We start from the raw sequence: 24,218 nt of genomic DNA, 5'->3' as shown, positions 1-24,218 counted from the left end.
TGTTTATTTTCATCTGCTAGCGTCAGCCAGTGAATGCGATGCACCAAAAATGCGGTTGTAGCAACGAAAACAGCTGATATTGTCCATGCGAAATGCAGTGTCCTCTCTCCTGAACATGTTGATCCGTTGATTTTTATTTGTATTTTTTAAAGAAAAATTTGTCAAAAGAGACCACTTCAGCGCTTGTTTGAATTAAATGTTCATGTTATATATTTTGTAGGTCTGTAACGATTAATCGTGCGTCCCGTTAAAAATCGATTCTGAATCGCAAGGCTGCGATTCTGTGTTTCATGCACAGCTTGTGCGTATACTACGGCATTTGGTCACTAGGAAGTCCTTATCAATCTAAAATCACTAATGAGTTTGAGTCGTTTATAATGTGCATTTAAAAAAGCAACACTCGTTAAATAAAATCATTCAAAATATTCTTTATTATCATGAAAATACCTGAAACAATCTGAAGAACAGCAATATAAATATTCCTGTAGACATTTTTTGGAATAGCGTTTGTAATGCTACTTCTTCTGTGGCACAAAGGGGGTTTCTGCACGAGAGCGCCCCCTGGCTTTGGGATGTGCCAGGATTTCACCGTAATTCATTAAAATTCATTCATTGAGAAAACGCACATTTGCACGGTTAATCGTTACAGCCCTAATATTTTGGTTGGATTTGTAAGTAAAAATGTAACTGCTTAACTAGGCACGTAATATAAAAATATCGATAAATTAATGGAACCAGGCCGAGTCGTAATCGCATCCAAGAAGTGTTTGATGTATCGGCAAAACCCGCATTGCTGGCGAAGAAACGATATTGTATCGTAATGAACTGTACGATTTACACCCCTATTATTTACCCCTTGTGGGCTTTTGTTTTTCCTGTTTTGTGTGTCAAACGTCTTTGTTCAACTGCTACCTGTGGGGATACTACCCCCCCAGGAAATCGCTCCCTGGATATTATAATAGTTAGTTTCAATAACCACAAGTTTTTTTTTAAATGTGACAGCTCTAGTCACTGTAAATAAACAGTAATCTATATAAATAGATATCAATTTTTTCATATTATTTGTTGTTTTATTCAAATGACATAATTGTCATCATTGTGTGAACTATTACAAATTTAGTATGCCGTAATTAAAACACGATGGGCTTGCTTTGGCTGCGTAGGAAGAAGCAGAGATTAAGAATACCAGCAGCTTTTGTCGTTCAGGGCTGTGAAAATGAGGTGGGCCGTAAATGCTTCATCCGCTATCTGCCCACGTGACGCACATCGTGTTTACCACGATACTGTACTCCAGTGATAAACTCTTAGATAACGGCTCGTGGGGTGGGGGGGTTCGGGTGTTTACTCCTGGCCTTGATAAAGTCCTGACCGTATCACAGCTGGCAGCTAACAGCAGACCCTGATGGCTCACATTCCTTCTGAACCCAACCGCTGCCTTGCCAAAACCAAAAACGTCACGAGCCGGATTCGAACTGGCGTCACCCGCATGTGCACCTCAACTTGACGTGTCGGGACATGTGACTCGTAGGCTCTATTGCCATGACAACAAATGCAACTGCCAAGTCAAACACAACTAAAGTCTTTAACTCTGAAAGGGCGAAGCAGCACGGTGACGGTGCCAGATTAAGTTAGCAGGATTCTGTCGAGGAAAAGTTAATGACAAATAGGGATTTTGAGATTAGTCTATGGTGGACAGGTCATTTTATATAAGCGTTTTGATGCGTCATCTAAGGTCAGAGCTGGGTGAAACAAAGGAATTTGGTGATAAACTCTTATAAACTGCACTGTCATAGGGAGTCTATTGAAGGCTGTAAAGCATTATGGTTGCTCTACGTACACACCACACAGCACAGGCTTTTTTTAAAGCATCAGCGTGCGTGCATTCTGGCAGGTGCCACGGTGAAATGCTTCGTCATTCTGCGGCATTAAAGCTCTTAAAGGGCCAGCACCTCAAAAACTAAAATAAAGAACCTCTAGTAGTGTTTTAAAGTTGTCGATTGTTTTTAAATGCTCCTGTATAGCTCATTGGTAGAGCATCATGTTAGCACCGCGGAAGGTCATGGGTTTAAACCATGGGAACACACATGCTGACAGAAAAAATTATATTTTGTAACTGCAAGCCGCATTGGATAAAAACATCTACCACAGCTCAAATGTAATGTAAATGCAAATGTGTCTTTGTACAAAAGGTAAAGGGAACACGCTTACTGATGAAATGTATACCATGAATGCACTGTATGTCACTTTGGATAAAAATATCTGCCAAATTGGTGTAGTGCTGCCTCACGATCAGTCGCGACCAATCGTTTGCAGAACAAAAGTTTTTGTCCACACAATATATGTGCGTGTGCGCTGCGCCATGTATATATAAACACACACACATACATGTATAATTTTAAGAAAAAAATATATTTATATGATACATATTTATATTTATATATAATATAAATTATATATAAATATAAACATGCATAAACACATGCAAATGGTTTTTAATTATATACAGTGGTCTGGCGGTACCAGTTTTAGCATAGCTTAGCACAATCTATTGAATCTGATTAAACCATTAGCATCGCGCTAAAAAATAACCAAAGAGTTTTGATATTTTTCCAATTTGAAACTTGACTCTTTGCTTGGACTTTGCTGCTGTAACATGTTAAAGGATTAGTTAAAAAATCCAGATAATTTACTCACCACCATGTCATCCAAAATGTTGATGTCCCCCCCTATTCAGTCGAGAAGAAACCATGTTTTTCGAGGAAAACATTCCAGTACTTTCTCATTTTAGTGGACTTTAATGGACCCCAATACCCAGTTTTAATGCAGTTTAAAATTGCAGTTTCAACAGAGTTTCAAAGGACTCTAAACGATCCCAAAGGAGGCATAAGGGTCTTATCTAGTGAAATAAAAATATCCAATTTTAAACCACAACTTCTTGTCTATCTCACGCGCCAGCGACCTCACGCAATTGCGTAATGACGTGGAACGGTCACGTGTTACATATATGAAACGCACATTTGCGGACCATCGTAAACAATAAACTGACACAAAGACATTAATTAGTATCATCCGTGACCTCTTGACGTCATGACGTATTGCGTGATGTCGCGCTGGTGCGTCACAGGACCGGAGGAAGATTTTTAAAAAATGACAATCGTTTCGCTAGATAAGACCCTTATGCCTTGTTTGAGATTGTTTAGAGTCCTTTGAAACTGCAATTTTAAACTGCAATTTTTAAACTGTTACGTGTTGGGGTCCATTAAAGTCCATTAAAATGAGGAATATCCTGAAAGGTTTCTTCAAAAAACATAATTTATTCTCGACTAAACAAAGAAAGACATCAACATTTTGGATGACATGGTGGTGAGTAAATTATCTGTATTTTTTAAAAGAAAATGGACTAATCCTTTAAGATCCATAAAAGGAATATGGGGTCAATCAGTCGTAACGGATACCTCAGTTCAAAAAAAACTTTCTGAAACTTGTAGGAAAAAGGAGGCGTGAGTTTGGCCCAGAAATACTCAGTCACAAGCTCAACTGCTTTTTTGACACTTTGCTTATGTTTAACATGAGGGTTACAACTCTTAAACTGTGTTCATAAGTTAGAATGCATAAAATAGCATTAACCCCCCCCCCCCCAATCTCTGTTATCTACCAGGCCATGGTGGCGTGTTATCCTGGTAATGGAGCTGGATATGTAAGACATGTGGACAATCCCAATGGCGACGGACGTTGCATAACCTGCATCTACTATCTGAACAAAGACTGGGATGCGAAGGTATGATGTCACTCTTTCTCTGTTCTCTGATTGGGCATGGGTGTTACAATTAGGCAATATCATCGAGCAAAATTTTTAGTGTCTTTTCTGTGTGTCTGTTTATGCAGGTACATGGAGGTTTATTGCAACTCTTCCCAGAGGGTCGTAACGTTGTCGCTAACATCGAGCCTCTGTTTGACCGGCTGCTTATTTTCTGGTCGGATCGACGAAACCCACATGAGGTCAAACCAGCTTTTGCCACACGGTGAGATTATCCACAGCTTCTGAATATCCTGGTGAACATTAGATTCAGGTTAAAGGGACGAAAGCCATTTGTTGCGTGCTCCTCTGGGTTCCTCTGGGTTTCTCTGGGCTCAAGGTCCACATTTGTAAACATTTCCTCTTCACACAAGCTCATCATAACCTCTCATCTATTAGACCGTCGTCCAAACACACACTCGCATACAGTATGCTTATGCACTCATTTGACCCCACTTCACGTGTCCAGCACTATTGTTCTCACACCATTACAAACACTATTAGATTTTATTTGATCCTGCTCTATAAATGCCACACCTGGTCAGCTGGTCTTCCTCAGGAAGGGTCTCTGTGTTGAAATGACACTTGAAACCTCTATTTTTGGACATTCCTTATTTAAAGACAGAAGAATGCTTTGCATATTTACATTATGTTTTACATTACATTGTACATTGGGTGCATTTCAACCCATATCACAGTTGGGGGCAAGGCGGGGCACAGGATGTACGCGTTTCCTGAGTGTGAGAGCCTGTCGGGGTTGTCTGTAGCGTGCCGGGATGATAGACGCTGGAATAAACAAACCAGCCGAATTGAGAGGCTCAGCACTCCGCGTGTGCCTCGCCTTAACCCTTACTGTGCTTCAATTGGACAATAATTCAAGACTTTTTTAAGATGTTAAATAAATATTTGGTGTCCCCAGAGTACATATGTAAAGTTCTAGCTCAAAAAATCATATAGATAATTTATTATAACATGTTGAAATTGCCACTTTGTAGGTGTGAGCAAAAATGTGCCATTTTGGGTGTGTCCTTTAAAATGCAAATGAGCTGGTCTCTGCACTAAATGGCAGTGTCGTGGTTGGAAAGTGCAGATTAAGGGGCAGTAATGTCCCCTTCTGACATCACAAGGGGAGCCACATTTCAATGAGGTATTTTTCACATGCTTGCAGAGAATGGTTTACCAAAACTAAGTTACTGGGTTGATCTATTTCACATTTTCTAGGTTAATAGAAGTATTGAGGACCCAATTATAGCACTTAAAGATGGAAAAAGTCAGATTTTCATGATATATCCTCTTTAAATATATCAAGGATATTTTTTACAGAATGTTTTTTTTTGCATTATGTATAATTTTATGTAGACAGTTAGCTACATCACAAATTATGACTTTAGTTGGGATTTCACAAACTGGGTAACACAAAGTTAAGTATAGGAATTATGTTTATGTAAGGGGATAATGTGTACTTTCGGGTTTTATACGTTGTGTAAGAGCGCCACCTGGTGGATAATAGCGGTAATACGGATTGCCGAAAACACTTGTCATTGGCAGGGAAGCGTTTCTCTTGATTGACGAGTTAACTGTGGGGAAAGAGATATTGAAGTCTCATCCTGAGATGATTTTTAAACGGTATTGATGGAGTCTACATCTATTTTGGGCTCTTAGTTTAATATATATTGTTAATATCATTTTCTAATGAAAGAAATTAATATGTTGGCACAGTTATATTTTTGTCTACAATGTTTCAAATCATTTAAACATACACATACTACACTGTAAAAAATAATATGCGGGTGATTCTCACGAAAACTTGGTTTTAAAAATTTTCAAGCATGAAAATTTAAAAATTGCTTAAATTTACTTTTTTCCCACCAGACATTGAAAAACAAAGTCTGGAGTAAATGGGAACATTAATTTAAAAACTTTTACTTATAATTTAACACTTTTTGTAACATAATTAAAAAAATTAGTCCTAAAAAATCTCATTACCGCAACAGTCGGAAAACATCAACACTGACATGTTTTCAAAATGACATGACAAACCTGAAAGAACATAATTTGGAGATTCTGCACATGCATTTAAAATCAAAGTATTATGCTTCTATTAATTAAATTAACATTTAATAAGCATCTGTTGTGGTAATGATAATCAAAATGTCGTGTAAGCATTCTGACAAGACAATATTTCAAATTAACTGTAAAAAAATGATCTTACCTGGTAGCCATCTTGAAGTAACTGGTCCATGTGCTTGGTCACTCAAAATCAAACTTTATTAAAATTCTGTATGTGTGCTTAAACTGTTCTCAAAAAGTGTTGCGGAGGATGAGAACATCAGGCATGGACACATCATTTTCCTAATTTTTCTTCATTATTATTATACATGAATATTCAGTAAATATTTTTTCTGTCATCTAAAGTAGTCTAGCAAAACATCCATTTATTTTTTTCTTAATATTTTTGTGTTAATTTGATTAAATTACTACATAACGCATGTTCAAACACAGCCGGACACATTGCGTTAATGAGAATTTCAGCAGAAAATGAGATAAAATTTACAATTATAAATTCTTATGTTGAAATCACACATTGTGCAAGGTAGAACACAGTATTGTGTTAATTCTGATGCTTTTTAATGTTACTATATTACACATAAAAAGCTAAAATCATTAGTGCCGTGGTGTTTCAATGGTTTCGTGAGAATCACCCATGCTGGATTTACTTAAAAATATAAATAATTTTACTTGAAATTTAATGCAATTGCATAAGTTGCTTAAAATTCCATGTGAAACTTGCTAAAAAAAAATGGATGCAAAAATGATGCACTATATTTTTAAGAAAATCCAGCCTTTATTTTTTTTCAGTGTAGCTGCGTTTCGATTTAATATTTGCACAAAACTTTAACATTATTTTCTAATTTTTGCAAAATTCCAAACCGATGTTATGTGACTACAATTAAATTTTTATCTCTTGTGTTTGACTTCATATGGCGCTGCGCAGATCAACATGCAGATGACATGAAAATACCATGAGAATGATTTGAAAGCATACAAAACAGTCGATTCCCGAATCGTTCTTGTGGTATTATGATGTCATGCACTTGTCGGTTCTTGTGACGTCAAATGAAGTCGAACACACCTCTTCCGTCTTGTCCTTAAACCAAACATACCATGCCAGTTTTAAAGAATGATCGTGTGACTTACGCACCTCAGGTGACCTGTAAATTGCAGTTTTGCATTATATTACTATTTCGAATGTGTTTCTATTGGATGCATTTCCAATTTGCTTTTTCAATTTGCACAATTTGGAGGGTAATGGTAGCGCAGCAGTGGCGGCTGGTGACTTATTTTTTTGAAGCTCACGATGCGAAGTTCGTCACAACCAGTGTTGGTCAAGTTACTTGGAAAAAGTAATTAGTTACTGATTACTGATTACTTCCCTAAGAAAGTAATCCCGTTACTTTACTGATTACTTATTTTCAAAAGTAATTAGTTACTTTACTAGTTACTTTACTAATTACTTTTCAAAAACATGATGCACGACCTGAATATGCTACAGTATAAAGCAACAGGGCCCGGTTGCATAAAGCACCTAAGTGTAATTTTCCCTTAAATTCACAGTTATGTTTCATTTAACCTTAAGGGTGTTGCAAAAAAACCTTAAGCTTTTTCTGTTGCATCTCCATGGCAACAATAGTATTTTATAAACCTGGGTCGCTGTCGTGAAACATTTAATGATTACCCTTACCTAAGAGAACCATTTAAGGGAATATACTGCATGCAACACCCTTAAATTATTCTCTTACTGTAGGTAAGGGGAATTTACCCCTTAAGTGTCATACTTAAGGGAAAAACTTAAGGTGCTTTATGCAACAGGGGCAAGACCTTTCAGCCTAATTCTATTCTTTCTGCATATTCCATCATCTAAAATTGAATCAAATGAAACATTCTCTGTTTTAACCTCTCGACGCGCACTAATTCGTTTTTTTAAGCCTGCTAACAATATCTATATAGCCGACTGTCTACAAACATTAATAATATTAATATCAACATTACTATACATTGTTTAAAAGGTCTACGGGTTTAGCATCAGTGTATGGGCTCTGTTTTGAGATATATGCTCTAGCAACAAATGTAGTATGTTACAGAAGTCCAGATGACAACATGCTGAATATAAACGGGACTTCTTACCTTATAACGATCGCGAGTCAAATCCAGTCTGTTTCAGATGTGTGAATAACCCATGAAATCAGTCTAATAAAATTAATCAAATGACAATTTTTGTCCACAAATGCGTATAATCCACGATATATAGTAGTCTGTTGTTTACATCAGATTTCGCGTGAATGTGTATGAGATGGAGCAGCAGTGGTCACATCAGCTTGTCCACAAATGCGTATAATCCATGAAATACAGATATATAGTCCGTTGTTTTACATCAGATTTCGCGTGAACGTGTATGAGATGGAGCCGCAGCGGTCATGTCAGCTGGGGGTTCGGGGATATTTTCAGTAAAAGTTTCACTTTCCTGTGCCGGCTTGCTAGGTGTTTGCTTAGATTTGAGGTGGAATCTTTCGCTGTAGATAAAAGTTTTATTCCCACGCAGAGTGTACAGCGGACGCTGATGTTTTTGTCACCGTTAACTGGGTTAAACTCAAAGTAATGTCTGTACTTCCAAGCATTGAACGCTGCATAGTCTTGTTCTCTTCCGCGCTCCATTGTCTTCTCACGTTCAACAATACACTGACTGACGGCGCGGCGCTCATACGTCATTGTCACTCGACTCGCGTCACGACACGAGAGAGTCTCACGAAACAAAATCAAGATTAAAAAATAATGCAGTAACGCAGCCTGCTAATGGGAAAGTAACAGTAATCTAATTACTGGTTTTGCAATTGTAATCCCTTACTTTACTCGTTACTTGAAAAAAGTAATCGGATTACAGTAACGCGTTACTTCTAACGCGTTACTGCCCATCACTGCCCACCAGACATTGAAAAACAAAGTCTGGAGTAAATGGGAACATTAATTTAAAAACTTTTAATTATAATTTAACACTTTTTGTAACATAATTTAAAAAATAAGTCCTAAAAAATCTCATTACCGCAACAGTCAGAAAACATCAACACTGACATATTTTCAAAATGACATGACAAACCTGAAAGAACATATTTTGGAGATTCTGCACATGCATTTAAAATCAAAGTATTATGCTTCTATTAATTAAATAAACATTTAATAAGCATCTGTTGCGGTAATGATAATCAAAATGTCGTGTAAGCATTCTGACAAGACAATATTTCAAATTAACTGTAAAAAAATGATCTTACCTGGTAGCCATCTTGAAGTAACTGGTTCATGTGCTTGGTCACTCAAAATCAAACTTTATTAAAATTCTGTATGTGTGCTTAAACTGTTCTCAAAAAGTGTTGCGGAGGATGAGCACATCAGGCATGGACACATCATTTTCCTCATTTTTCTTCATTATTATTATACATGAATATTCAGTAAATATTTTTTCTGTCATCTAAAGTAGTCTAGCAAAACATCCATTTATTTTTTTTCTTAATATTTTTGTGTTAATTTGATTAAATTACAACATAATGCATGTTCAAACACAGCCGGGCACATTGCGGTAATGATAATTTCAGCAGAAAATGAGATAAAATTTACAATTATAAATTCTTATGTTGAAATCACACATTGTGTAAGGTAGAACACAGTATTGTGTTAATTCTAATGCTTTTTAATGTTACTATATTACACATTTTAAAGCTAAAATCATTAGTGCCGTGCTGTTTCAATGGTTTCGTGAGAATCACCCATGCTGGATTTACTTAAAAATATAAATAATTTTACTTGAAATTTAATGCAATTGCATAAGTTGATTAAAATTCCATGTTAAACTTAGCCTACTTCAAAAAATGAATGCAAAAATTATGCACTATATTTTTAAGAAAATCCAGCCTTTATTTTTTTTTCAGTGTAGCTGCGTTTCGATTTAATATTTGCACAAAACTTTAACATTATTTTCTAAATGTCAACAAAAAAACCTTGCAAAATTCCAAACCGATGTTATGTGACTACAATTTAATTTTTATCTCTTGTGTTTGACTTCATATGGCGCTGCGCAGATCAACATGCAGGTGGCATGAAAATACAATGAGAATGATTTGAAAGCATACAAAACAGTCGATTCCCGAATCGTTCTTGTGGTATTATGATGTCATGCACTTGTCGGTTCTTGGGACGTTAAATGAAGTCGAAAACGCCTCTTCCGTCTTGTCCTCCAACCAAACATAGCATGCCAGTTTTAAAGAATGATCGTGTGACTTGCGCACGTCAGGTGACCTGTAAATTGCAGTTTTGCATTATATTACTATTTCGAATGTGTTTCTATTGGATGCATTTCCAATTAGCTTTTTCAATTTGCACAATTTGGAGGGTAATTGTAGCGCAGCTACAGATTAAACGATTTTTAATATCAAAAGAAACATTTCAGTCAATTAACACTAAACTTTGGAAAGGTACTTTACATTAAATGACCGTCTGTAAATGGATATATGTGCTGTGCCAATTGCAAGAATGTAAATGAGGTGAAATATGTCATATAAATATTCATAAAAAGGTCATTTTGGTACTTGTGATATGCTAAGTATCTCTTAATTCCATCTTAGCTCTAATTACTAAGTAAATTATGGCATTAACTCCTGCTGTTCACTCCACAAATTCCCAAATTGGTAGTCAGTCAACCATCTTACCTCTTAACTGTAATTGAATTTGTGTTTTCCACAGTTACGCTATCACCGTTTGGTACTTCGATGCAAAAGAACGAGCAGAAGCTAAAGAGAAATACAGACTGGGTAAGTTTGTTACTTTAAAAATAGACCTAATACCTGAATAGAGGATATGAGTGTTTATTTACACCAAAAACTTGTGTTTGAGTTTTGATCTTGCATTGCTTTTGCTGGTTACAGTAGAGTCATGTTACATTCACACGGACAGAAGTGTTAACGCTTGATGGAAGGCCAATCACAGTGGCCACACATGCTTCCATAAACGTAATTTGCTGGCTCTGCCTAGGTTATTTGCATAAGGCGATCTGATTGGCTGACGCACGCATTGCCGCTTCACAATTTAGTTCGGCAACGCATGATGTCACCCATTAAAAGTAAATGGGAAGCGTCAACACTTACGCCCCGTATGAATGTACCGTCAGCGAGCAACTGATTTGATTCTTAAAGAATCAGTCAAAAAGATTCACAAATCACAATCAAGCTATGATGAGTTATTGATTTTATCAACAAAACTTTTAACCAAAATTATGTTCTTTAAGATTCCCAAATTTTGAAAATCATGTAGAGATTGCTTTCCATCTACAATATTTTTTGCTTTCTCATCTTTCTCAGCTACAGGACAGAAAGGAGTTAAGGTGCCCGTCACCCAGAGCAATGTGACCTGAATTACAGCCAACCGAGATGAACTCTACTGCAGCCCGCTCTCGTGTACAATAACACACCCCGCTGCGCGATTGGCCGAGGAGATGCAGGAGGCCGATCCAACATGGATCTGTTCGTGGCTTCAAAACTGCCAATCACACTGAGTGTACAAAAAAATAGACCACTAACACAAGTGTCAGTCCAAACTGGTGGTCATAGCTCCTAAAGGCCGATCGAAACTTTTCTCCTCCTGTGGAACATCAGCGACATGGAAATGGACCTGGATGTACTGATTATATTTCTAATACGAATTCAAATCTGTAAGCCCACCAGTTGCTTTCTACAACCGTACATCCCTGTGTATACGTGGGTTTGAGCTTTCAGGTGGCCTTTGCCCATCGTTCGAACAGGAAGTGAGTAGGTGAGATCAGCAGACCCGACGTGTTACTTCCTGTTCAACCTGTTCATGAATTTGTTGCCAGCTTAACGCTGAGTTTAGCTACAGCATTGACAGAAATAACATTGTACAGCAATGCTTGTAAGTCTTGGCTTGTAAGGCTCGGGCGCTGGGGATTTAACTTAAAAATAAATGGCGCCTTTTTATAATGTTGTATTTGCTTTGCTTATGCAAATTTGGTAATGCAACCACCCCCGCTCACAAAAATATGGAACCCAATATGCACGCCACAATTCCTAATACTGAAGTTTGTGTTGGATGACGCAGATCATAGCTATTTATCCATTATTTCAATTTATCAATGTCAATTTAACGTCAGTAAACCGTTGTACTAAGGTTGCATTTTGGTTGAAAATTAGGTCGAGTCAAACTCTATTTAGCAGTCATTTAGTTTTGATCACTTTACGTCAACCATTCATAACTACCTTTAAAAAAATCAGTGTAAATTTAAAATAGTGGAGTCCACAATATCGACAGCCAACTATGACAATAGGAATACAGAGGAATGATATTGTTGGGATCACTCGGCGATAAAATGATCGGCTTCCTGAACACTGTTGTCCTTTTTCAGGATGTCCAGGATGCTTGAAACCGATATTACAGACAATACAGAAAATTGTATTTAAAGGGGCCATGGCACAAGACTTTTTTAAGATGTCAAATAAATCTTTGGTGTCCCCAGAGCACATATGTGAAGTTTTAGCTCAAAATACAATATAAATAATTTATTATAGCATGTAATTGACACTTTGTAGGTGTGTGCAAAAATGTGCCGTTTTGGGTGTGTCCTTTAAAATGCAAATGAGCTGATGAAATTCAAACACTGATCACAATGATGGTGGTTTGTTGCCATTAAAACTCAATTGTGCTTTTCTCTGCACTAAATGGTAGTGCTGTGGTTGGATAGTGCATATTAATGGGTGCTATAATTATAATAAGAGCTCCTTATGACATCATAAGGAGAGCCACATTTCAACGAACTATTTTTTTATGTGCTTGTAGAGAATGGTTTACCAAAACTAAGTTACTGGGTTGATCTTTTTCACATTTTCTAGGTTGATAGAAGCACTGGGGACCCAATCATAGCACTTAAATATGGGAAAAGTCAGATTTTCATGCCTTGGCCCCTTTAAAAGATGACTTTCTTAGCAGAGTGGGGTCATCTAAATCCATCTTTGTGACTGTAAAAGTTACTTACATAAAATTAAAGTTAACATTATAGTCCATTAGCGTAGCTGTTACTATGATTATCATTATAGTATCATTATCATCCATAGTGTGAACGGCCCCTTAAATTTCTTAAATGTCAGGATGGAGTCGGCATGAGATATTTTGATCATTTTACAGCACAGTATTCTACATTAAAATGACGATGGCATTATTAAAATGACGTGACATCACAACGTGAAATCAACCAAATTTCAACGTCTTTGTGACCTGCTTGGCTGAATTTGCTCAGACATATGCCAGTTTATAACGTCCATTATTTATTCATCATTTAATGATTTACTGCCCCCACCATCACTTCATTTACCCATGCATGGTACAGCGATATACCAGCGCATGCACTGTCTGGCGAGTTTGGGTGGTTTGTGAATAAGACAGAAGGTTGCGCTGAAAAAAAAAATGAATCCCTCATCCAGGTTGTATCTTAGATCATTGGAACCCATTGCTGAGAAAACAGGGTGTTTGTGATCTTTTCTAATCTTTGTATGTATGTAAAATAACGAAAGACAATATCTTAGTGACTCCTCATGGCTTAGCCTTGCCTGTAACAGTGTTTCCTGCATACTAGATACAGTAGCCTCTCCCTTTAGGAAACACAGGCTGCAGTATAGTGCTCAGCTAGCGTATACTCCTTAAGGATGCACTTAATTCATCAATCACTTTTGAATGAGAGAGCTGACAATCTCGTTCTCACCTCAGTGAGGTGCTATACAGCAAAAGAGATAAACACAGGGCTCTCCGCAAGTAATGGCAACATTTCCTATTAGGTGATGTGTACACTACATCGGTGTAAATTTGTGGATGGCTGTGTTCGAAAAGGAATACGACTACTGTAGTGTACTGTACTGCATACTACACAGTACACACTAGATCCATACAAAGGTATGCTTCAGTGTCGTCACATTAAAATCTCAGAAATTGTCTTCATTTTTGGTAGATCGATCGAAACTGTTTGACTACTATATTGATTCTGATTGAAAATCAAGTTAAGTTTAATGGATTGTGAAATACAGTTTCTTTAAATTATTATATAAAATATTTTAGGTCATCTGTTTCTCTTTTCATAAAAAAACACTATGCCCAGCATATTATTTTACTGTCTGGTATGGTAGTGTGCTTTTCCGAACACAGCCACAGTCTGAAAACTGGGAGCATTGTAACGGAAGAGAAGAATTATGCAAAGAAACGGCACAGGACACAATATTCTTATTAAACCAAGGGAACAACTGGATCATTTATCTCAAATCTTACCATAAGAGAGTATTGTACTGACCTGTGCTATGTTTGAATGCCATTGGCGGCCAGGGAAAGCACTTTATAACGGTGTGTGTGGTGTCTGAATGAGCAAGTAAATGTAGAAGCTGTGGGAAGTAAATGCTTTTTTGCGCCGTTTAACAGTATGAATCTTTAATCAACTGAGAACAAAAAAGACATGTTTGCCTAATCTTTTTACAGTATTTAATTAAAGCGTGTTGGCTTTTGTAAAACTGACCTTTGTGTTTTTTCTCATTTACTCATTTAGATATAACAATATCTAATTATTGAAAAAATATGTAGGGATCAACAAATAATGGGTCAACTCTTAAACTATTACCCGGTAAGTTTCCGGTTCCTAATTACGGTTGTTATAGCTTTGCCAAATACCAATAGCTAATTATAATTTATTTATTACATTTTTTTTTTGCTGTTTCCAATTAAAGTATTTTTTAAGTTGATCCAACTTTTCACATTTTACATTGTATTTATAAAAGAGGAAATGTCCTATATTTCATTTTAAGCATGCTTTTCTAAAGAAGCCATTTGATTTTATCATTTACGCTAACTTTTAAAATAACATTATAGAGAGTAAAATGGTTTGTATTTTTTAAGTTTGTATTTTTTATAGTTTATTAGTTAAGTCTGCAACAATAAAATACCATACTGAACATAAAATGCTAATCATTCATACAGCTGCCTTACATTTTTGAAGATTAAAGGGCACCTATACAAAATCCAATTTTACAAGGTGTTTGGACATAAAAGTGTTGGCAGTGTGTAACCATTAGACCATTAGACATGCTGTCTTGATTTTCTTAGCAATGTGATGTCACACTGACAAAGCCCCACCCACATGCAAGCTCTTTGATGACTGTAACTGTTAATTTTTTTTTAAGATAAAGTAAATACCACAGATGTTGCCTTTGTTATATTACTTGCAGTAATTAGGTATATTAATTGTTTTAATAGAGAATCAAATTATTAGTATTTTTTTTTTTAAGGAGAAATTTAATATGCATTTAAAAAGGCTTATGTCTGTTAAAAGTAATGAAAATAAAACACTTCACAGTCTTTACTGTATGAATTAAATATACACGCATTCGTATGAAGTACAACAGTTCTTTAGTGAAGAGCAGAGAGTGATTTTATTAAGAGATGAATTAGGATACTGTAGCTTTAAGAAATTAGAGAGATCGCTCTGTTCACGTGCACTGATGACAGGCTGCTGTGTGTGCGCGCGGCGGGTGTATGCAGACGAGAGCAGCTATGAGGAAAATTAAAGTTTAAAGCTCAAAAATTTAAAACGCATGCAAATAAAAAACGCTCGGCATGAGGATGCAATTGTCCGCGATAGATATGTGTTGTATACGCTGTTTGATGGGCAAGTGAAGACGCGTCGCGCTGTTGACCGGAGCGTGTCCTCATAGAAAAAACACATATCTCTGTAAAGGAAGAGAGAGAAATCCAAATCTGCACCTATCACAAACTATATATTCTACCTGAGCACCGGGTTGAACCGCTTGCATCCAATAGCTAATTATTGTTATATAAATCTTAAACATAACCTCAAACATCCACGGGGTTGTTGAATGCTTTTTTTATTGGCTGAGAAATGTTCCGTGTGTATGCATTATTTTTCGATAAACGCACACCTGGTATCCGTGGTATAAGCTAAATAATTAACTCAGGTTTTTTTATATAATGCACACCTGTGGTGTATGGCATTACCACTTTGGGTGTGCATTATTTTCGATAAATTCAATGGCCCGTCATCAATTATTCCTTACTTGACTTGATAGGTTGATATTTAAATGTTTTTAATGTGAAACATTTACTACTGTAAGTACATTCTGGTATTATAACTCAGTTTGTCTTGTTATTATAAATCATATAATTGCAATAAATTGTAATGTCAGATAATTGCCATTAAAAATTTTACTATTAAAAGTAAATCCACATATGTGACCCTGGAGCACAAAACCAGTAATAAGGGTAAATTTTTTTGAAATTGAGATTTATACATCATATAAATAAGCTTTACACTGATGTATGGTTTGTAAGGATATGACAAAAAATTGGCTGAGATTCAACTATTTGAAAATCTAGAATCTGAGGATCTTCTCAAAATTTTGAGAAAATCGCCTTTAAAGTTGTCCAAATAAAGTCCTGAGCAACACTGGGCAAAGATTATTCGCGATTAATCGCATACAAAATAAAAGTGATTTTTTTTGCAGAATATATGTGTGTGTGTGCTTTGTGTAATTATTATGTATATATATATCTATATTCTATATAAATAAACAAATGATATATAAATAAAAAAAATCTGAAATTACTTTTTATCACTTTTATTTTGTATGCGATTAATCATGATTAATCTCTGCCCAGCACTAATTATGATATATTTACAGTAGCAATTTATCTTCATGAAACATGATCTTTACTTAATATCCTAATGATTTTTGGCATAAGAAAATCGATTATTTTGACCCATACAATGTATTGTTGGCTATTGCTACAAATATACCTGTGCTATATGACTGGTTTGAGGTCTAGGGTCACATAAGACAAAAATATGGCACAGTTTGCTGAGAAGATACAATTATTTGCGTTTGCACTGAAATGCAGGTAAAAGAAAATACAAAATCACAACTTTATCACAACTTGTCACATGTAAATGAATATTGAACCTGTAAATGGTGTAGTAATATTTAAAAAAGGCTGTTTCAGTTTGATTAATCTCACATTGACAATTGCTTGTGTTTTAAAGAGGACGTGGATGATCCTTGGTCAGCATAGTTTCAAGTTGTATGAGAGATATTAGTCTTGGAATGTGTCGACAAACAGGAAGTGTTTTCCTTATCCGGTCTGAATGCTGAGAGAGTTGACAGTCATTCATCTTATCGTGTGTGTGTGTGTGTGTGTGTGTGTGTGTGTGTGTGTGTGTGTGTGTGTGTGTGTACAATACTCCCCTTTGTTTTCTGATCTTAAATCTTTGACTTTACAACAGAATACTTCTTCGCAGCTTTCAGATTGTTATCTTTTAAGTGTCAACAATGTGAAATAAATAAGAAACAAACCTATTGCCAGCTCTAAACAGAAATATATAATGCAAGTACACACTGCAAAATAATAAATTTATGAATGAAAACTGTAAAGTGATTTCCACAATTCTTATTATTAACTTATTCAACTTAATTTTTTACCTAAAGTGAGGCTAAATTTTTTAGGTGTTTCCAATGAAAGTATTTTTTTAAGTTGATCCAACTTTTCACATTTTACAGTGTATTTATTAAGAGTAAATGTCCTATATTTCATTTTAAGCATGCTTTTCTAAAGAAGCCATTTGATTTTATCATTAACTAGTACACTAACTTTTAAAATAACATTTTTAGGGGGTAAAATGGTTTGTTTTTTATAGTTTGTATTTTTATAGTTTATAAGTTAAGTCTGCAACAATAAAATACTGTACTAAAAATAAAATGCAGAAAGTCATTCTTAGCTGCCTTACATTTTTGAAGATTAAAGGGCACCTATACAAAATCCACTTTTACAACGTGTTTGGACATAAAAGTGTTGGCAGTGTGTAAACACAAACACCCTACAATGAAAGAAATCCACCCACTACTTCTTTTGTAATCCTCATTAAACCAAAAAACAGTCTCATCAGACATGCTGTTTTGATTCTCTTAGCAATGTGATGTCACACTGATAAAGTCCCGCCCATGGCCACTGACTGACAGTCATGTATTACCATAGTTTCTGCCCTCTGCAAGTTATATGCTGACATACTCAAAACATTAGGGCAGCTAAAACTTTGTCTTATTTATAATATACATTACTGTGCAAAAGGCCACCATCACCAGTTTTGTTGTTTTAGCAAAGTTTTAATGTCCATCCATATGTATTTTTACTCTTTTTTTAAGATACAAACAGATCAAATATGTACACAAAATTAAAAACAAAAAATGTTCAGAACTAAATGTCATCTTCAGGCATCAGTCAGTATTTGGTGCGACCTGTCTTGGCACAAAACATTATACTTTTATACTGTTTTTATACACATTTCCTGTATTTTCTGGTTGTATTCTAATAAAGAGACTGAGAAATAATTATATATGATCACTACACTCCAAACAACACATCTAATGGCAGCATGGTGGCCTAAGACTTTTGTACAGTAGGCCTACTGTATATATTGAACTACTTTTCGGTTTCCCCATTTTCACAATTTAGCGTGACAACCTTGAGGTTCAATTTTTTTATAACAAAGGGGACTCGTTCTTTAAACATTCCTCACACACAAACACTCACAGTCCCGTCTTTCCTGTGACCCCCCTTCTTCCTCTCCATGCTCCTCACGCTATATAACCATCAGGTTATTCAGGCGTGGTGACCCACAATCCCACAGGATCACATCAAAACAAAAGACCTCAGCAGTGAGAGAGGCGGCCGGAAGGGGCCAACACGCACACACTCACAAACAAGCGTACACTACGTACAGTATATGCTCTCAACAACCGTACCAAATTCATTTATACAGGTTTTCTAATATTTCATTGCACTTATATTACAATGCAATTTAGACAAAAGTTTGTTATTCAAAACTTGAAAAACTTTAATTTGACTGTTACTAGTTTTTCTTAACAGATGCTCTAAGTTGATGTTTTAATACAATGAAAGTAAAAGATTTGAAGTAGGTTTAATATTGACAAATGCTTGTCTGTTCTTTGGCCATACAACTGGTGACAACATGGTTACAAAAGACTTTAAAACTGCACAAGTTGTAGTGCAAACATTTTTGTGATGCTTGTATGGTCTTCTATTTTTGCTTGACCCCTGGTTTCACCTAATTTTATTATATGGAGAGGAGCTCAGAGGAACTTTTACTTCTGCTTTAAAGAAAGAAAGTTAAAGGGGTTTAAAACACAATAGTAAATTATGAAATAATTTTCATTTGTTTGGGTAAATTATCTTTTAATTTAAGAACAGTGTGCATAAATATAACCTTGTCTATAGTATGTCAAAGATTTAAAATCATTGTGAAATTAATTTTGGAAATCAATCTTTGATGGTCTTGATCTCATAATTTATTATAAGACTTGTAATAAACTTTAAACAGGTTAAAACCTGGTTTTCACATATAAAACTGACCATAAAAAGATTATATACAAGTCCCGCCTTACAGATTGCGAAGTACTTGCCAACATGTGCGCATGCGCAGTTGCTGCTGCACATTGACTTTTTTAGCGCAGTTTGGGCTTTAGAAGCAGATTGCATGATACAGTTTATATCATATTTAAACAGTTGATGAGGAATACGGTGTTATATTGTGACATTAGGGAGAGACTGTAGAGAAAACAGTCTTCACATAATCAAGCAGATAGGTCTTGGTCTTGTATGACTCAAAGCTGCCCGGATGCGTTAAAAATATGGCCGACAAATGTGATGACTTGTGTAATCAGGACTTTGGTCCCATACAGAGGACGCAAACCTGAATGTTTATTGAGTTTTGGCGCCATCTGGTGGACAACCTGTTAACTGGTTTATTAAGTCATTGCTTGCCTGTATAATGTACTTAACCTAATAATTTATTTAAAAAATATATATATAGTAAGTGGCAACAAATGTTAAGCATTTAATTACACTTCACATCAGATATATTGTTAAATATACGATATATACATAAAACACACAAGGAAGAATACAAAGAGGGCGCCACTTAAATTCACGCGCAGTTATGTGTACACATTTCCGTCTTTACACGCACAATCGTCTGCAGTGTCAAGGGTCATAGGCCGTGTAAAGGTCGTGTTTTGGATTCATTTTCCTATCGTAAACAATGGCCTCTATAAGTTGGTTAACGTGTAGGCGACTCGTTTCTCCGTTCACCCAAATTCTGCGGCGGCCGGTATCACAGTATGTTTGGGCTCCGGCACGCTCCGTTCACCGGTCGAGTGCGCGCCGCGCTGTGGAGAAAAACCCGCTGAGCAGAGCACGAGCACCGGAGCAACAATACTTCACTGAGCTGGATAAAGCCGATGCGCTGGTAAACAGAGAAAGACTTTATTCTCCTTTTTATTTGTTACTGTTAATGTGTTGTTTACATTTACAAATAGGATATTTAAACAGTTATGGCATTGTGATAGAAATGTATTTGCATGGGGGCAAGGGTAACGTACAGCCCATATGAAAAATACCATAGTATTAAAGTGTTTACAATAGTAAACTTACTACAGTATAGTGTTTTTTAACCTGACTCTGAAAAGTAAATGCATAGGGCCGTAGCAGCCTAGTGGAAGAGGGGGACTTTTTTTAAAAAAGTGGACCATTTTGCGGTTTCCCCTTTTGTATAATAATAATAATAATAATAATAATTATGTTATATATGCGGCTTAAATAAGTTTTATTTTTGAAATTAATTATTACAAGGCTCAAAGCTAAGGATTTTTTCTACTGGTCCTGTCACTTGCCCCATCACATAAAGCAGCACCACATAAAACCGGCCTTGTAAGGCTATTGTTTTAATTGTTTTGACCCGTATTAAGGTCACAACCTTATTAAGGTCACCAATAACTAACATATATTTTTTCCAATATTGTTAAAAACAAGTTAACAGTAAAATAAGAACAAATAATCAAATTATGAGCAACAGTACAAATAAATACAAATAAATAAAATTAAAGTATAATGTACCGATGTATACATTAAATGTTGATTAATTATTTTAAGTTAATCAGTCACGAACAGTGAGTGATTTTTTTTCTTTGGTTTATCTGATCCGCTGTCTCTTTAAGACCTGTAATACACAGATTCAATATACTGCTACACATGGCACTTCGAGATAATTTTGTGTATCATTACTATATGGTAGAAGAACTAGGAAATATTTTGTTGGCTCTTACTGTGCTATCAAGTTCGAAACCTTTGTGTTTTTTGTTGCATAATCTGTATGTTTGATTCAGTGGTGTCCATACTGGTTTTAAGATCTAGATCTAAATACCTTTCATTTTCTTTTTTAGATGCTGCGAAAGTCTCATGAAACAGGTGAGAATATCTTATGTCCAGATGATTGTTTTCTAATAAAAAAATCCTATAAAGCAGATGTTATAAAAGTTAATCTGATTCCTGACAGAGATTTACTGGTAGAGAGTATGTACTTCTCACTAATATATGTGTGTGTTTACAATATAATGCTTGCACACATGAGTCTATGTGTCAGCATAACTGTCTCAGATGCTGTGGCTGCTCATATGCACCTTATTTTGATGAATTTAAGCAGGTATTGTTTGCTTGTATTGCAGGGTTTTTATCGTGGTTCAGGAATGGTTTGCTGGCGACAGGCATTGGAGTTATAGCCTTTGTACAGAGCGATGTGGGCAGAGAGGCTGGATATGGTACGTAACCATCTCATGTTTGTTCTTGCATACAAGTGTACTGTGTTTGAACATGGAGGGCAATATGTAAACAGACAAAAATAAATGAACAGAACATTTAAGCCAGTCATACATTAGATGGTGGGCTCTATACAAATATTATACATCTATATATTTTCATATTAAATAATTTCTTTATGCAGTTTTATGTATTTTTTTTATTATTTACTTGTCTTGTAAAATTCTCTATATTTTAAAGAGAGATTTCACCCAAAAATGCAAAGTTACAAACCTGTATAAATTTCTTTGTTCTGATGAACACGAAGGAAGATATTTTGAGGAATGTTTGTAACCAAATCAAATCCGATCATCAGCCCTATTTACTTTCATAGTAGGAAAAATAATACTGTGGAAGTAAATGGGGCTCACGAATGGGTTGGTTACAAACATTGAGAGTGAGTAAATGATGACAGATTTTTCATTTTTAGCTGAACCATACCTTTAATCGCAAAGTTATTTTTACATTTAAAGGGGACATATCATGAAAATCTGACTTTTTCCATGTTTAAGTGCTATTAATTGGGTCCCCAGTGCTTCTATCAACACAGAAAATGTGAAACAGATCAACCCAGTAACTTAGTTTTGGTAAACCATTCTCTGCATGCATGTGAAAAAAATAGGTAATTGAAATTTGGCTCCTCTTGTGATGTCAGAAGGGGATAATACCGCCCCTTAATCTGCACTATCCAACCACGCCACTGCCACTTAGTGCCGAGATCAGCTCATTTGCATTTTAATGGACACACCCAAAACAGCACATTTTTGCTTACACCTACAAAGTGTCACTTTTAACATGCTATAATAAATTATCTATATGATATTTTTGAATTAAAACTTCACCTACATACTCGAGGGACACCAAATATTTATTTTACATCTTAAAAATGTCTTCTGAAATGTACCCTTTAATTCTTAAGTACATAAAAAATCTACTACCGTATTGTCCCGAATATTAGACGACCCCCACCCCTTCAAAGTGTACATTTTGGGAAAATGCTTTTTGAAGACCAACTCTTGTCTTATATATAAAAAATTGGTTTAATTTAAAAATACTTTTCATAGGTCAAAGGAGACCAATTTGTATATTCCATCGCATTTTTTTAAGAAAACGTGCCGCAAGATCAAGGATTTTTGCCCGCAACAATCACCAAAAAAAAAAAACTTCGCATTTTTCTGGAACGACTCAACATTGTTAATTGAGAGGAATTTCCATGAAAAAAATGTTGCCTTATACTCAAGTTAAACGTTTAGTTACTTTTACTTTAAAGGCAGGGTGCATGATCTCTGAAAGCCAATGTTGACATTTGAAATCACCTAAATAAACACGCCCCTACCCCAATAGAATCTGGACCTTAATTTGATAGACCCTCCCCCCCACACATACACAACCCAAGCAATGATGTTGGTTAGTAGACACGCCCCTTACTGCTGATTGGCTACAAGTGTGTTTTGGTACTCGGCCAGACTACCTTTTTCAAAAATCTTTTTTTATGTAATTGAGTATTATACTATATATGATATTTAATGTGAAATAGATCGTATAATATTATGCTTCAAAATGTAGTGAAGTGAACACTCTGATGAAGTACAGATCATTTAAAAATGTACTTGAATAAAGTAATCCTTGAGTACTCTGGTGGACATGTTGACGTATATCATCAAAGTGCTCAATGAAATATCTATGAAGGTCTGCTTTCTGAATACTCCCCCCCCCCCCACAGCGTTCTTCATCCTGGGCGGAGTGTGCGTGTCATTCGGTGGTGCATCATACGTGGGCAGTCTTCTGTCTTTGCGGAGGATAATGCTTCTCTCGCTACCTGCCGTCCTGCTTCACACAGCTGTGGTTTCCAGCGTCGCCCTCTTCTGGCTGTGCGCGGTATCGCTCTATATCGGCCGCCTGGAGGTGGAGATTATTCATGATGACGATGAGGAGGAGCAGGGGGGAAATGAAGGCGAGGAGTGCGCCAACTGCAAGGCCCGACGCGAAAGACGTGGCGCTGAAGAGAAAGGCCAGGAGAAGTGAGACGAGAGGAGAACTTGAATCACTGACCTAGGACCAGAACTCTTTATTTATAGGCTGTTAAAACTGCTTTACTAGAAAAGACGAAACTGGTGTCAGGTCAGCGTAGAGTGCTGGCTTGCCTTTCACCAACATTACTTTATTGGTTTCAGATTTGGTGATTATTATTAAACATGAGCTCTTAAACATATGCTGTCCCATTGGTTTTAAAGGGTGAGTGCCATACATGTATATTTTTGTTGTAATATTATTCTCGGGTTGTGAGATATGAGTGTTTAAACATGAAAATGAAGAGGTTTGTGTTTAATCCACAGTATAGCTGAGCGCTCGTGTATGACAATCAGGTTTAGCATCAGTCTTGGTTGTAAGATGCTCAAAGTTATATTGACGTGTTTCACAGATAAATAGCTTTGAAATTAATGTAATAGTTTAGCCAAAATTGAACAATTCTGCTATTATTGATTTATTTCAAACATACAGGATTTACCAAGCTGATCTTTTCTATACAGTGAAATTCAATGGGTACAGCTGTGGTCACCATTAGCTTTCATTGTGTGAATTAAGCATCTTGGCATTGTTGGTTAAACTATTT

General features: G+C 35.9%; 2 protein-coding genes across 2 annotated transcripts in view; both read left to right on the top strand.

The window, feature by feature from the left end:
* egln2 (egl-9 family hypoxia-inducible factor 2) overlaps positions 1 to 14,404 on the top strand; it is a 37,607-nt gene extending 23,203 nt beyond the window's left edge. Inside the window, exons 3-6 of the mRNA XM_055196009.2 lie at positions 3,659 to 3,778; positions 3,886 to 4,022; positions 10,586 to 10,653; positions 11,200 to 14,404. Coding sequence (XP_055051984.2) covers positions 3,659 to 3,778; positions 3,886 to 4,022; positions 10,586 to 10,653; positions 11,200 to 11,252 — 378 coding nt within the window. The 3' untranslated portion in view covers positions 11,253 to 14,404. The remainder of the gene's footprint in view (positions 1 to 3,658; positions 3,779 to 3,885; positions 4,023 to 10,585; positions 10,654 to 11,199) is intronic.
* A 5,535-nt stretch (positions 14,405 to 19,939) lies between these two features.
* The window catches only part of tmem160 (transmembrane protein 160), a 4,942-nt gene continuing 663 nt past the window's right edge, over positions 19,940 to 24,218 (top strand). Inside the window, exons 1-4 of the mRNA XM_055196008.2 lie at positions 19,940 to 20,219; positions 21,193 to 21,217; positions 21,475 to 21,567; positions 23,328 to 24,218. The exon at positions 23,328 to 24,218 is cut by the window's right edge and continues 663 nt beyond it. Coding sequence (XP_055051983.2) covers positions 20,013 to 20,219; positions 21,193 to 21,217; positions 21,475 to 21,567; positions 23,328 to 23,629 — 627 coding nt within the window. The 5' untranslated portion in view covers positions 19,940 to 20,012 and the 3' untranslated portion in view covers positions 23,630 to 24,218. The remainder of the gene's footprint in view (positions 20,220 to 21,192; positions 21,218 to 21,474; positions 21,568 to 23,327) is intronic.

This window comes from Misgurnus anguillicaudatus, chromosome 24, assembly GCF_027580225.2.
Source record: "Misgurnus anguillicaudatus chromosome 24, ASM2758022v2, whole genome shotgun sequence".
NCBI classification, from domain to species: Eukaryota; Metazoa; Chordata; class Actinopteri; order Cypriniformes; family Cobitidae; genus Misgurnus; species Misgurnus anguillicaudatus.
This window is presented reverse-complemented; position numbering and strand designations above follow the sequence as displayed.